The sequence below is a fragment of the Megalops cyprinoides genome, chromosome 24 (genome assembly GCF_013368585.1).
Source record: "Megalops cyprinoides isolate fMegCyp1 chromosome 24, fMegCyp1.pri, whole genome shotgun sequence".
Taxonomy (NCBI): Eukaryota; Metazoa; Chordata; class Actinopteri; order Elopiformes; family Megalopidae; genus Megalops; species Megalops cyprinoides.
In genome coordinates, this window is record NC_050606.1 from 8,057,686 (window position 1) to 8,071,798 (window position 14,113).

General features: G+C 43.4%; 1 protein-coding gene across 1 annotated transcript in view; it reads right to left on the reverse strand.

Moving 5' to 3' along the window:
* LOC118771535 (MAGUK p55 subfamily member 7-like) overlaps positions 1–8,436 on the reverse strand; it is a 55,771-nt gene extending 47,335 nt beyond the window's left edge. Inside the window, exons 1-3 of the mRNA XM_036519542.1 lie at positions 8,324–8,436; positions 8,119–8,147; positions 6,456–6,571 (exon numbers count right to left, since the gene is read on the reverse strand). Coding sequence (XP_036375435.1) covers positions 6,456–6,571; positions 8,119–8,147; positions 8,324–8,436 — 258 coding nt within the window. The remainder of the gene's footprint in view (positions 1–6,455; positions 6,572–8,118; positions 8,148–8,323) is intronic.
* Between the last annotated feature and the right edge of the window lie 5,677 nt (positions 8,437–14,113).

Here is a 14,113-nt window from a genome sequence, read left to right on the forward strand (position 1 = left end):
TTACAGAAATATATTGGTTCAAGTAAAGAAATTGTGATCCAGTCTTCCATTTTAGCAATGTGTGATATTTTCTGAACTTGCTTCTGCAAGTAAACAGTCTTTCAGGTATGAATCTTACCAGTTAACTTACAACATAATTATTAACCGGATGGACAGTATTCATTTCTGTTGTTTTGCTGTTCATTTGACTTTTGCACAGCATGTAGACCTAGTAGATTCTATCGAAACACAATTAAAGCAAAGTAACAACACGGAAGATTTTACTAAATCTATTGACACACACTCAGCTAAGATGTTGGGCGTACCATTTCGACCATTTCAACATGCCTTTTGACAGCTTGGTCACCAGTGCAGCGTGATGCCAGTTGTCTCTTGCCATTGTGTCTTTAACACGTCGGCGTAGAGGCACACGCACGTCTAAATAAAGCATCCTCCAAAGTTACAGTAAGCTAATTGCAGGAGAGAGGTCCGGAGGCAGTATTGTATTTCTGCACGGGGCCTGAAAGGGGAATCTTGGAGAGCCTGGTTACCGTCATCACTGAAAGCCCATTTTCACCTCCTGGTACTGTTCCCATCTGTCTGTTCCTTGTGTGGTGCATTCACTACCCTGGCTGGGACTTCAGTGGCTAATGCAAAACACCTCATTACACACACACACACATGCGCACACACACACACGCAGTCTGATTGAATGTAAGGGGGGGGGGGGGGGGGGGGGGACTGACTGTCACAACAGAGAAATAGAGGGCAGACACGGGAGTTTGAATTTGAAATCCTGTCAGTTGCAGAATATTTACTCAATCCATCTTGCTGCGCACAGACCATGTCTGCTTTTCAGCAGCCAAAGCTTGCTGGACGTGTCTGTTGCACAGTGTATGAAATCTAGTCTATGAAATGAAGCTGATGCTCTAAAATGACATGGATATCCTCCCTCGCCCTGCAAACACTGGAAAAAAATGTATTATTGGACCAGACCTATGCTGCGATTTTTCTTCTTTTGTAATACTGCATATGACTGTATCTTAGGTGCCTGACAGCCAATGGTGTTGTCTGCTTAGTGCCAGTGGCAGCCCATGACAAGAAGTAGGGAAGAAGGAGAAATTACCTTTAAACTTATGATTACTCTCAACCTGTTTGTAACTGTTTTTGCCGTAGTAAGCTTGCCAATTCTATTAAGGATCACCCAGCAACAGCTGATTAAATTTTACTTGCTGAATTGTTTTGATCATAGCTAGGTGATTGGGTTACACTGAATATTCAACATTTCACTGAAAAAGCAAGGCATTGGTTTCAATTTATGCAAAATGAATGTGAAGTAAACAAATTCTACTACATCGGCCCTTTGATGTGTGGTCTGCACATTTTGGACATGTAATTAAGTATTATTTTCAATAGTTTGATTTCTGTTCCTTTTTCCATCACTGCTTTCATTAGACTTATGCAAACATTGATTGTTGCAATCCATTACCTCAAGAGGTTGTCTTGAACCATTGAAAAGGCACTAGATTATTTGCATAATGTCATAGTTCACAGAGGACACGCCTGAGACGTACTGGGAAGAGTAGGACTGCTCCTATCAGGCCATGTGTGGAAAAGCCAGAGCTTGTTATACATACTCAGCCTCAAACCTTGGACTTCATCACCCATCAACCCCCCTCTGTAAACAAATTTGTGCTGCACTGCCTTAAGAGAGCTCACTTGAATCTACTGCATCAGGCCTACCATTAAACCTGAGGTAACTGAACCTGTGAAGTCAAATGCAAAATCCGCCACGGCTGCGTACCCTGAGAAGCCGCCATGTTTAAATCGTTAGCTGATTCTGTTTGTTGTGTATGTACACAATGAGCTGCAGAGAACAAGCCCATTGGTGGACCCATTTCCCCTGCAGAGATAAAAGATTTTACATTTTAAAATTTTACATCATGTTCCCTTTTAGTATTAGTATTTTATATCTGATTTCATTGCTCATAAAAAAACATAAATTAAAAAACCCTGCAGCCAACTTATTACTTATGCAGGTTTCGTTAAACAAGTGAATTCAAACGATTCATGTAAGCTTCCGGATTGTAAACACAGCTTACATGTCAAAGTAAATTGAAAACATGGAGTAAGATCTGATACAGAGGCCTATGCTAAATCAGACATCCCCCAGTTCAGATGTTGTTTGTTTTATTTTTTGGGCACAGAATTTAGCCCGTGAGGGACCCCTAAAGGAGCAGATTGTGATCTGAATTTTCCACTTATTTTCGTATCCCTCTGCTTGCCAATCAGAGTTTGGATCCATGTGATCCGCTGGCTTTGACTTCCTCCCGTCTGTTTTGTGAAACCACCAGGTACAAAACAGATGAGAAAGTAGGAATCGCACCCGATACCTTTCACCGTTACGTTTCAGTTCATTGCGTTTCAAACCGATTTTTTTTCTCCCGAACGGCCCTAGCGATATTTATAAGAATGCTTTCATTTAGTTTCCACCAAACTCAGTCAGGGGTCTCTTCTAATAAGGACAGGCCCATCCATCATCTCCGTCGCTGTGTTGGAAATAATATTAAAAAAGTGTTTGTTTATACAAACCTGGCATATGCCTTTTTTGAGAGCACACTGTTCTCTTTCTAAAATATTTGGACCGGAGCCTATGAGCTCAGGTATAATATCGCAAAGAGGGAATTCTGGATGAGAGAGGTGCTTTAACTATACATAAAATTACTCACTCCTCTCAAATGACACAGGAGCCTGTTCTGTCAGACAGCTGTGTGGCGGGTCCCAGACTCACTGTCCTCAACACTACCTGCAGGAGGCGCTGCGAATACAGAGGCAGGTCTGAGCATAGCCTCAAGGAAGAGTCACTGGTTTTAACTATTGGGTGATGCACAAGAAATACAGCCTGAGAAGTGTAAACAATAGGCACCTGTAGCTGCTCTCTGATCAGGTGGAGAGCCATGGCCTTTTTATTATGGCACTCAAAGTGCAGTCTTTAATGGTTCAGTACAACAGTAATCTCCCCCACACATTCACAAAAAAAAAACACCTCGTTTTCGTTCGTGTCCCGAAGTGAGGCTGCGTGGCAGAAACCATAAAACAGGAAATATCGTTCATGATTTTCGGACTTTTTCCAGGGTAAACGTTTGATTTCTCTCAACCACATGGACGAGTCATATTACGTGAAAGGTAATCAAATCTTGTCAGCATTCACCCCCTGATTGTTAACTTTAAAAAATGTACATGGTAGAATTGTATATTAATAAATCCTAAAATATACACAATAAAGCCTGACAATATATCTGACAGAGGAACATGGAGAAGGGAAGCAAAGCCCTGAATCTACAGATCATCTGTAGATTGGCATTTATGAGCACTACAAAGGGTTCTTGCTGAAAGGAAGGAAACAAGAACTGACTGTGACATGGATGAGCTACTTATTACCTGGAACGAATCAAAAATCAAAAGCTGTATCATGTGGCCCGAGGCTTCACACACAAACTTGGAATTTGACGAATGAATCCTAAAATGAGGAATGTTTAAAAAAAAAAAACAAATAATAAAATAATAATATCGCTTTTAATGTTAAAGGGATCAGTTTTCTCCCCGAATTTCGTCCGCGTGTTGACACAGTGGTTCTCCCTTTCCATAGCTTCATTGTTCCCTGCTGTGATGTACCAGTGGCGGGGGCCATCTCCCTCTCTGCCTCTTTTCAGGAAATCTGCTCAAGATCTCTGCGGACCTCGGCCTCCGATTCTCCACAGTCACAGTCAAGGTGGGGACTGACGGCTTCCATGCAGCGGGCTTAGCCCTTTCACCTGTCAGATTATGACAATGTCTTCATTCGCTCCCCCAGCTCCAGCGATTTATAGGCTCATTAAACGCTTGTGAAATTGTACGTGGCGGGATTATTACCGACGCTGTGTGCCGCTGACGGTTGCCAGGCACACCTGCCAGAAATTCCGAAAAGGTGAGCGCATCCTAGCACCCCGTACCTGCCTCTCCACTAACATGCCGCGCAGAGGATGACAAATCCCGCTGACCTCAAAAGTCAGGGATGGTCTGAAACTGACTTCAGCGCGCTTCAAGAGGACAGAAATTAATTACCTTCCTTCTAGAGATTTGCGCGCACTTTAAGCCGTGCTTACATTTTAAACTACGTGTGTGTGCCAAAGTTTACCCGATTTTCTTCCTAAATGGGTTATATATTAAACTACAGTAGCTGTGCTGAATTAGGGAGCATTCAGCTGTAAATGTCTGAGATATTTATAGACTGTGGTTGAGAGGGCCCGTGGAATGTAAGCCTGCTGTTGCAGAACAAGGCAGTGTAGAATGCAGACCACAGAGAATCCAGCTCTTCACAGAAGTGAAACATTTTTTAACAATGTACAATACAATCTATGCCCTCTAGTTGAAGAATGAATAAATAAAATTAATAAAAAAAATGACCACTGCTGTCAAGGACTGGCTGTACCAGTCTATGAGGTTGGAGCTGTTAGTATATACAGATGTATACTGGTAATTTGGTGTCCAGGCTGCCAGACTATTCCCGAAAATTGAATTCTTTCAGGCCACTCTCTGGCCAGTCCCCACAGCTGCCTCACAGCTGGGCCTCTGACAGCCACTCTCTGGTATTTCCCCTCCCATCTGCCCGGGCTCGCTGTCAGCGCTGGCCCTACCTGCGCGTGTCAGGCTGTCACTCTCCCCTGTCTCTGTCTCCGCCCTGTCAATCTCCTCATGCCTGTCCCTGTTTGCTCCCTGCTCTGCCCCATTTCTGTAAAATCTCCCCGCCTCTCTTTCTGTCTCTGTGTATATCTGCTGCTTGCCCTATCTGAGTGCATATCCCTGTAGCTGTTCGTATCCCTCTAAGTCCCCCTGCCTCTATCCCCCTATCCCTGTAAATTTCCTTGTCTCCTAGGGTATTGGTCTAAGTCCCTCTGTGTCTACACTGTTGTATCCCTGTAAGTTTCCATGTATTTGCCCCTATCCCAGTAAGTCTCTTCATCTCTGCCTGTCTGCGAAAATCCTCCTGTCTCTGTCCACATCCCTGTCAGTCTCCCTACTACAGTTCTATCCTTGTAAATCACCCTGTCTCTCCACATCACTGTAAATCATGTGCCTTCCTCCCCTCTCCCTATAAATACCCCTGTGTCTGCCCCTTCCCAGTAAATCTCCCTCTCTCCCTCCCATCACTCTCTCTTCCTCCACAGTCCTGCTGCAGTGTCCATGCTTGCTGTGGCAGGGCCAGTTATTGCTGTCTGGCTGGTCATGGAAAAACACACACAGGCCAGTATGAAATGGCCCATGGCCAAGTCTCTGAGAAATATGTAAAATTACATTATGTGCACCACGTTCCTTATTTAAAAAATAAAACGCAGCAATGATATAAATGTATTCTACTGCAATGCAATTTTTGGGAGAGGAATGTCTTATAAGCATATGCACAGCAATGTAGAAATATTTAAAAACTACAAAGCATGAGCACAAGCAAATCATATGAGCCAAGAAAATCACTATATGTGTATGCAATACATATGAAAAATGTATATACGTCCTGTAATCTGACATATTAATACCAAGAAAATGATTTCAGGCATAATTTGTTTTCTCCGTGTTTCATTTTCTTTGACCAATCCAATGATATATTTTACAGTATGTATTCATACTATGGAGTCTTCCTTGATAAGAGACAAATACAGATAGAAAATGTTGAAATGATTGAGTTTGAAATGAAACTAAATGGTTACTAAAAACATTCATCTTTTCCATCACAATAAATAACATTTTGTTTAAAAATAATGTCACGAACCAAATGGTTAAAACGTTTAAAACGCTTCTGAGCAGAGAATAAACTTAATGCGTTGTGAAGAGCCTCAGTCAAAGTCAATAAAATTCTTACAAGTGAGGAGTTTCTCACTCATGAAGGGATGGAAATCGGGATAGAAACGGCCGTGGCAGCCGCTACTGGGCCACGGCTGTCCTTGAATGTTGGAAGCGGCTGCGTTTTGGCTTCTGCGCAACTCAGCTCCTCACTGCTTCCCCGAGCAAGGCCAGAGAGCATGTGCTTCACTCATTAGCGCTGGCTGGCTCGAACGCGAAGCTAGCACATGCATTCATCACTGTGTTTCTGGAGCTCTCCGCTTTACTGCGCCGTCCGAAGGAATGTGATCAGCAGGATGCTGCACATAAAGAGACAGTTAGTGGGTGTAAAAGAGCGGGAGAACAGAAGTGGAGACGAGAAGACAAGAGAGAGAAGAAATAGCGAGAGGGGTGTGAGGGAAAGAGAGAAAGAGCTAACAGCACCGGGGAAAGAGATCAATAATGAAATGGTCTGAGAGACGTAGGGAGAGAAAGGAGAGAGAAAGTGATAAAAGGCAGTGAGACCTAGAGGACTGGAGTGGAGTGCAGGTTAGCTGATGCTCAGTGACTCCATTGCCACCTCCTCCCTTCATTGTCTGAAGGAGAACTTTGCGGGTTACCTTGACCAGGGACAGGAGGCTTTGGTCTGCAAACATGTCCTGCAGAAAGTCGCTGTCCTCCTCACTCACATGAGGTTGAATCTGCATGGGAAGGGTGGCCAGCAGCTCACACACACCTGGGGAGGAAGAGGAAGGAGATGGAGGTCAATACTGTTTCTGCAAACGCACACACACGACTGCATACACTTACACGTGCTCACAAGCACACACACTTTTTCTTTTTTATTTTCAAAAAGCTATAGCAACCAAACTCTGTCTCTAAAGGCAATGTCCAGGATTTCTGTCTGTTGAGGGGACATTTAGTTCAAGCACACAATACTGCCTCAAGAATTACCAATTTCTGTTGTGTTTGTTAAAGCTATTTCTTGCCTGGATCATACAAACAGAAAAAGTGACATCGATACTGTAGATGCAAATGCCATCCTCATGAGCTGTGTACTCTTAGCTTTCCTTATTTGCCAAGACACCCTCTTGGCATCATGCTGTACCATGCCATGGCTTCCCACAAATTTCCCAAGCATAAATCAACATGCAGAAAGTGACAGCCAGCATAACCACTTTTTTTTTAGATTTCTAAATCTATTTCTCCTTTTAAAAAATAAGAAAGTAAAGAAATAAATAAATGCATAAATAAATAACTAAGGTTGTGGGTACAACTTGACATTTATTACTTCATGAATTTTCCCTTTTTGCCATTATCTGGTCGATCCCCTCGAATGTCTGCAGCATGCTGTGTCCAGACCGAAGCCAGAACGCATTGCAATGACTAGTGTCTCAAGCCATTTGATGATCTTTAAAACAAACAGGAGTCATAATAATATCCACAGGGGCCTGCTCGCCTGCCAGCTTAGAGAAAAGCAGATTTTTAAATTCAATTTAAGGAGAACCTGACCAGAGCTGACACGAAACGACTAGAGATGGAATGTCCAAATGTAACCGAACCCAATTTAAGAGAGCAGTAAAGTGCCCTCATATAGGCCAGGGTAACTATGGAGGTGCATTTAAACAGATCTCAAATCAGTTTGATTCAGGTATAGTTAACACTGGCCCTGCTGTTCCATCCCACCAGGCCCTGCTGTTCCATCCCACCAGCAGCATCTTGTTGTCTGTACCGTGAGGCATGGGTCTTATGGGTGGCAGTGTAGCATAGTGGTAAGGAGCAGGGCTTGTGAGCTCGAAAGGTTGCTGGTTTGATTCCCCACCGGGGCACTGCTGTTGTGCCCCTGGACAAGGTACTTAACCCAGAATTGCCTCAGTAAATATCCAGCTGTAAAAATTGATAACATGTAAAAATTGTAACCTTTTAAGTTGCTCTGGGTAAGACTGTCTGCTAAATAACAATAATGTAATGAGTGAACAGCTGCTGCCCACTGAGACTTAATGAATTGATAGAACCAATTTAGATGGTTGTACTTAGAATAACTTTTTCAAATGCTCAGATCTCAGTTACACAACATATAAAAAAGGCTTATACCCACACATGCCTAACAACACATTCAGTTTGAGTCATCTTAATGCAACGTAGCACAAAATGCTATGCACTTCTTACCTGAGTTTTGAGCGCTAGGAAAAGTTATTTTAAGCTCTGCACCTTCTGTGTCGGTAGTAAATATTCAGTTATGTTAAAGTTTGCAGTTGGGTTTTTTTTTTAATACTCACACACCTGTCTCAGGGAGCTTGACGAGCGCCAGCCTGGGCCTCGTGGGACAACGGCCTAACCGCAGTGCTCATCAGAACCGAACCTGACGGCAGGTCACCTGCTCCCCACCTCCATTTACGAGCTGGAAACGCATATGTCAGGTCATAGTATAAAAGATTTAAGGGACACGGGACAGTGCAGAGGCGAGAGCATGTGGAGAAGCCATCACCGCTCGGCCTCATGGGACGAGAGGGCGGGGCTCTGGGGGCGCCCCATCTCGCGTGACGCGGGACCCCTCTCTCTCCCGTCCGCTTCACCCGTCTGGCTCCGGCGCTGATCCATGCGCTTGGAAAAAAATGTTTTCAAAGAGGGGTCATTCGATATTGGTGTATGGTGAAAAGATCAGTTGCTTGTTTGGGGTTTGAAATATCGCAGGAGAGCGTGACTGCCCGCTTGTTCGGCTGAAGGAAACTGTCTGACTATGAGGCTTGTTTGTCCGATCGGTCAGGGCTCAGATCCACGAGAGCTCATGGACAGAGAGAGCGGGGGCTTTGGAACATGCAGGGAAGGCGAACCTTGACAAATACCTTTGACTGTCGAACCGAGAGCTCTACGTCTTAGAGTAACCTCCCTGAAATCCACGCTTGCTGTAACGATATCACACTGACTGGTGGCGGCAAATGTACTTCAGATGTTACAGGCGTAGGGCTTTGATGACTTTAGATGAGCCTTGAGATTCGCACTGTGTGGAGGGTCTAAGTCCTGTGGACTATGAAATAAATCTAGGCAAGGAGTATTTCCCTCACTCATAACGGTGCTGTGAGATTCTTCAGTACAGCCCATTGCACAAGCAAGCTTCCAAACGAAACCAGCAACGGAGGTATAGCCCTCCCGCCAAGAACTACACAGCTGCAAATGTGGGGACTCAGACAGAGAAATAAGGAGAGAGAAGAGAGTGATGCTGAGAGGAGTACAGAGTCCTGGGATAAAGAGACAGAGAAGGGTACCAACGGGAGCAAGGAAAAGAGAGACCGAGATAAATAACTCCAAGCACTTGACCATAACTTGGATCCTTTGGCCAGGATTTTAACCCTTTTTGGACAAGCCTTCAGTTAATCGAACAGTCCATGCCAGAACAGGGCACACACTTACTGCAGCTTCAGTCCAGTACAGAGGGGTTCATTGTAAATCAAACCATAGCCTAAACTTTATTATCATTATTATTATATTTTAGTCTGTATTATTATTATATTTTGTTACAATGTGCACTCAGTGAGATGACAAATCTTTAGAGATGTTAATCCCAAGCTGTGTCAAATGTTGCCTGGTGAAAACGATCTGTACAAGGAATACAAATATGGAAATACATCTGGCATAGGTCTACTGTCCACCTGCAGGTGTGTGCAGGAAAACATCTCTCTAGGGACTTCCGAAAAATGTTTGAATGGCTGCAGGGTCAGTGTTTGAAATACGCCTGTTCAGCGGACACGTCTCGGGCAGCCTGACATGTGGAGATCAAAGCCGAGGAGAGCTGACCCACAGTTTCAAATCGCCTACTTCCTTTTCAGTTCGAACAAGCTCGTAAATTGATATCCCTCCGATCGATAACAGCGAGCTCAGTGGTGAGCAGTGGGAAAACGAAAGAGGTGTTTAAAGAATATAGATGCTTTACCAGATTTTGAGGAAGTCTGAGAAACTGAACAGAAACATGAGAGGGAAATAATGACAGTGTCGCTGTCGCTTAGCATTTAATAATTCAGAGCTATTATCAGTTCATTGATTTGAATACTTATGATGAAAACCAGATGTTGACATAAGGTTCAGTAATGTGAATTCAAAAGCAGTGCACCTTCAAGTGTTCTTATAGTCTACAGTTAGTGAGGCTGTTCACTTGCTTTTTACGGTCTTATGGAATATAAATGTATTCCAAGCAGGCTAATCATGATAATATTGCTCCCAGAAAAAATTTCTGATAAAATTTTTGGCCAAAAATGTGATTTTTCCTCATTTATTATAATGTTGTGCTTAATAAGATATATCAACTTGTATGGAAGCGCAAAGCATCTCATTATATAATTGTGAATCATTCTTAAATTGCCTGGTACAATCCTCAATATTGCAGCATAGAACATGTATCAACATTCATTTAAAATTGCTTTTAATCCAAAGCCTCAAGTGCATAACTACCCAAGTATCTTGGATCCAACAGGAAGAACCAGTCCTCTTGACCTATGTTAAACAGCCATAATGGCGATAGCATTTCTCATGCTTGCGAAAGAAATATATCATCTATGAGTAGAAAAATGATTCTGCATAGGCTGCCATAATGACAGTAACAGTTTCAGAGCTGATTGATAGATCCAAGCTGCCATGTTCCTCCAGCCATATCCATGGTTTCAGTGCCATCGCATGAATTTGGACACGAAACCCTACAGCTACAAAACTCAAACATCAAGCACCTCGACATAATATATCACCCACAAAAAATGGTTCCAGGCCAGGCACACTTACCAAAGCTAACGACACAAACATTTCAGAGCTGATTTATTTAGTTTTCATTGTTCCACAACCACTTCATTACTGACCTCAAGTTCTCCCAATAGTTAGCTGCAGGCTACTCTTCAAAGACATTTTGCCACAGAGACAGAAATTGAGGCAGTTCCCTGAAGGGCCTAATTGAATACACGCATACTGTACTGGGTCACATCAGGAGAACCCTATGTTTTCAGACAAACAGGTTATTGTTTGTTTCATGCTACATGACATCGAGATTTGTGTTCCCTGCTTGTCAGCCAAAAAAATAAACTAAAAACAAAAAAGGGGCAATGACTGAGGCCCTGAGATATTTTATGAGCTGAACGTTTTCTTCTTATAACATGTGGAAATAGTATGATGCTTGTGTTTTAAACAATACTGTGCTGAAAATTTCCAAATTCATTAAATGTGTTCTCTTCTTACCTTCTGCGTAGTTGTTATTATTAGGGCCATTTTTAGTGACTACCTTTTCAGCAATGATATATATTTTCTCCATTTTGGTTTGAGTGCCAAATTATTCTTGCAAATGATTGGTTGTCTATGGGAACCAAGCTGGTTCCAGGGAAAAAGCCATAAATACATCCTTGAAGGCACCCAATTAGTCCAGTTTTTCTTCAAGATTAATCCTTTAAAAATTGATTTCTGTTAATAATCCTCAGGCATATTAAAGATTTTTTTTAATATATGGAAAAACAAACAGGTCAGACTGAGGTTATTCCTCTCCAACTGAAACTCTTCACAAGTGTGCAAATCCTTCACAAATTTCCACTCCCACTGGAACAACACAGGTGGCCGGAGGCTTATTTTTGATAGACCAACAACTTTTAAAAGTGAAATGAAACCACCGAAATAACTGCATGGCTAACCACTTCACACACAGACAAAATAGCCCAAACCAGGGGCCTAAATCCAACAACCATCTCACTTGCAGACAAAACATTATCCAGAACATGAAGCCAGATCCAACAACCCACTTCTTGCTAACAGATAAATCATAGCCAGTAGCAGGGAGCCAGACCCAATAGCATGCCTCACACACATGCAGACAAAACAGAACACATTATTAGGCTAGACCCAACAACCTGCAGCATAACAACATAGACCAAAAATGTAACAATGAACTAGATACAAAAACCTTCTTTACACAGGTAAATAACAACCCCTACAGAGACAGCAAACTCAGTAACCTTCATCACACACATATAAAACAAAGTCCATAACAGTGGTCTGGATGGGGGAGGCTGGGGAGGAATTTCAAGGGGACCTAGGTAACCTATAAGCACTCTATTTATACCCAAAACAGAGCAGCAATACTAATAATAATGCTTATAAATAATACCAGCTAGTTAGTTCAAAATGATGTTCTGTCCAGTACTCACTGTTCTTTGCATGAGGACAGAAAGTTTTATCCTTACAAAAAAAAAAAAAAGAAAAAAATACAAAAATAAAATCGCTCTCCAATCAAACAGAACTCCCCAACCCCCCCTTCTCCCCACCCTGACACCCACCCCTTTTGCGAAAAGCGAAGTGGAAATTTTCATTCTGATGCAGTGTAATTGGAAACAGGGAAGCCTTCCAGTGGCAACAAATTCTCAGGTTTCAGTACTGTATCCCTGTGGCAGGAGCGGGGCTCCTGAGAGAGGAATAAATGGCTGGAAATGGATGTAGTGCTCCCGTAGCAAACCCCTGGTTCTCGCGTCACAGATTCCAGATGCCCTGCATTCTTCACGTCGGTGTGGAAAAACTTACTGTTAGTCTCGAGAAATCCGATATCGTCATTCTTGTCATATCACTCATAGCTACGTTATTAGGCCCCGTGTCTGTGGAAGCAATAGAGCCTGCGGGTTAATGATGAAAAATACGGAAGCGCTGTGTTTCGTTATTGGAAATGATTGCGGTGCAATTATGCTGCCTCTGTTTGAAAAGACAGGATGGCGCGGGACAAGAGGGGGCCGTGAAAAAAAAGGAATGACTTGCTTTTAGTGAGGAGGCATATTCGGTAAAGGAGTTACTTCTTTTGCCGGCCTGCCTGCCTGCCTCTCTGTCTGTCTGTCTGTCTCTCTGACTGAATGTCTGTCTTTCTGTCTCTGCTAAGTGAAAAGGCAGACACTCAGCCTATGTTTTTAATGTTGCAGGCAATACATACTTGAGGGACCTACACATATTACCCAGAATAACACTGGTGACTTTTATAGGCCCAATAACAGCCTAACTGGACCCTGCACTAACTATTTAACCCTCCCCTTTCCCATGTTAGATTCAAACTGACGAGAGGGGCCTGTCTAATTTTGCTGGTTTTCATTGCTGAATTCAGTGGGCGAACATACGCAGAAGCAGCTGTCTGTTTGAGTGCAAGATGGCTGAGGATGCTGACAAATTCAACAGGTTTTCTTCCATTATAGAGGTCATATATGCAGAATATTACCAGGATTAAACAGAGGTTCTGTAGTTGTGCAAGAGGAAAATATAGAAAAAGGCTTAAAATGGAAGGCCTCTGCTTCAGGTATGTGCAACCCAAAGATGGCAAGCAAGACACAGAGTCTCTGAGGTCAAACAGGACCCATAATCTGCATTGAAGCACATCTAATGGGTTTCGGTTCTGAACAAAGAGCTTCTGCAGGCTTCTGTTGCTGGATATTGTCCATGTCGGGTGGGATGGCGATTAAATGCACAGCTGAGTGGGACCTGCTTCTGTCTGACACTGCGCACGGGTTCGGGCTCAGACACAGACAGACACAGACACAAACAGACGCACACCTAATTTGACTTGCGCTCATAACTTCTCTGACAGTGAAATTCATCATCCGTTCGTATTCTGACAGGCCCTTTTCCCAGGGGCCCCCACTGGCTATCCGAGCCCACGAGGCAAAGCCAGACAGCCACCGCCGATCCAAGTCCCTGGATAGAGCAGGGCCTAGGGACAGCCAGTTTGAGAATGAGCAAATCACCCGGCGCGCGCCTGTCTCTGGGAGCAGCGAGGAAACCAGACCAGCAGGATAACCCCCCTGACACGTGGAGAACATGTAGGTGCAACACACGCATACAGACGACAGGATCTGTGTATATATTCCAGACTCCAGACCAGGGAGGCTGTAGTGCCAACCACTACCTCACCCCTATGCCCCAATGTGCCGCCACTCTGTGCCATTATATTTCATTCTGCTCTTCTAATATTAAACAGGAGTCCGTGAATGGATCCCTCATGCTTAATATCAATCCAGAGAAGAGAGAGAGAGAGACAACACAATCATAAATGTTCCAGGGCTTACATCTGAGAGTCAATCCAGGGATGAGGTATGGCCTGTTAACAGCAGATCTTACCAGTCCAGCAGGATATGTGTAACTCCAGTCGAGGTGTAGAGTTGTTTCTCAAGACAAATAAAAATCTTTAATCTTCTGAGGCATGCAGGTCCAAACAAAATACAGGATAGCTGGGCAACTGGTCTCGTAACCAGAGGGTTGCAAGTTCAAAACCAAGAATAAG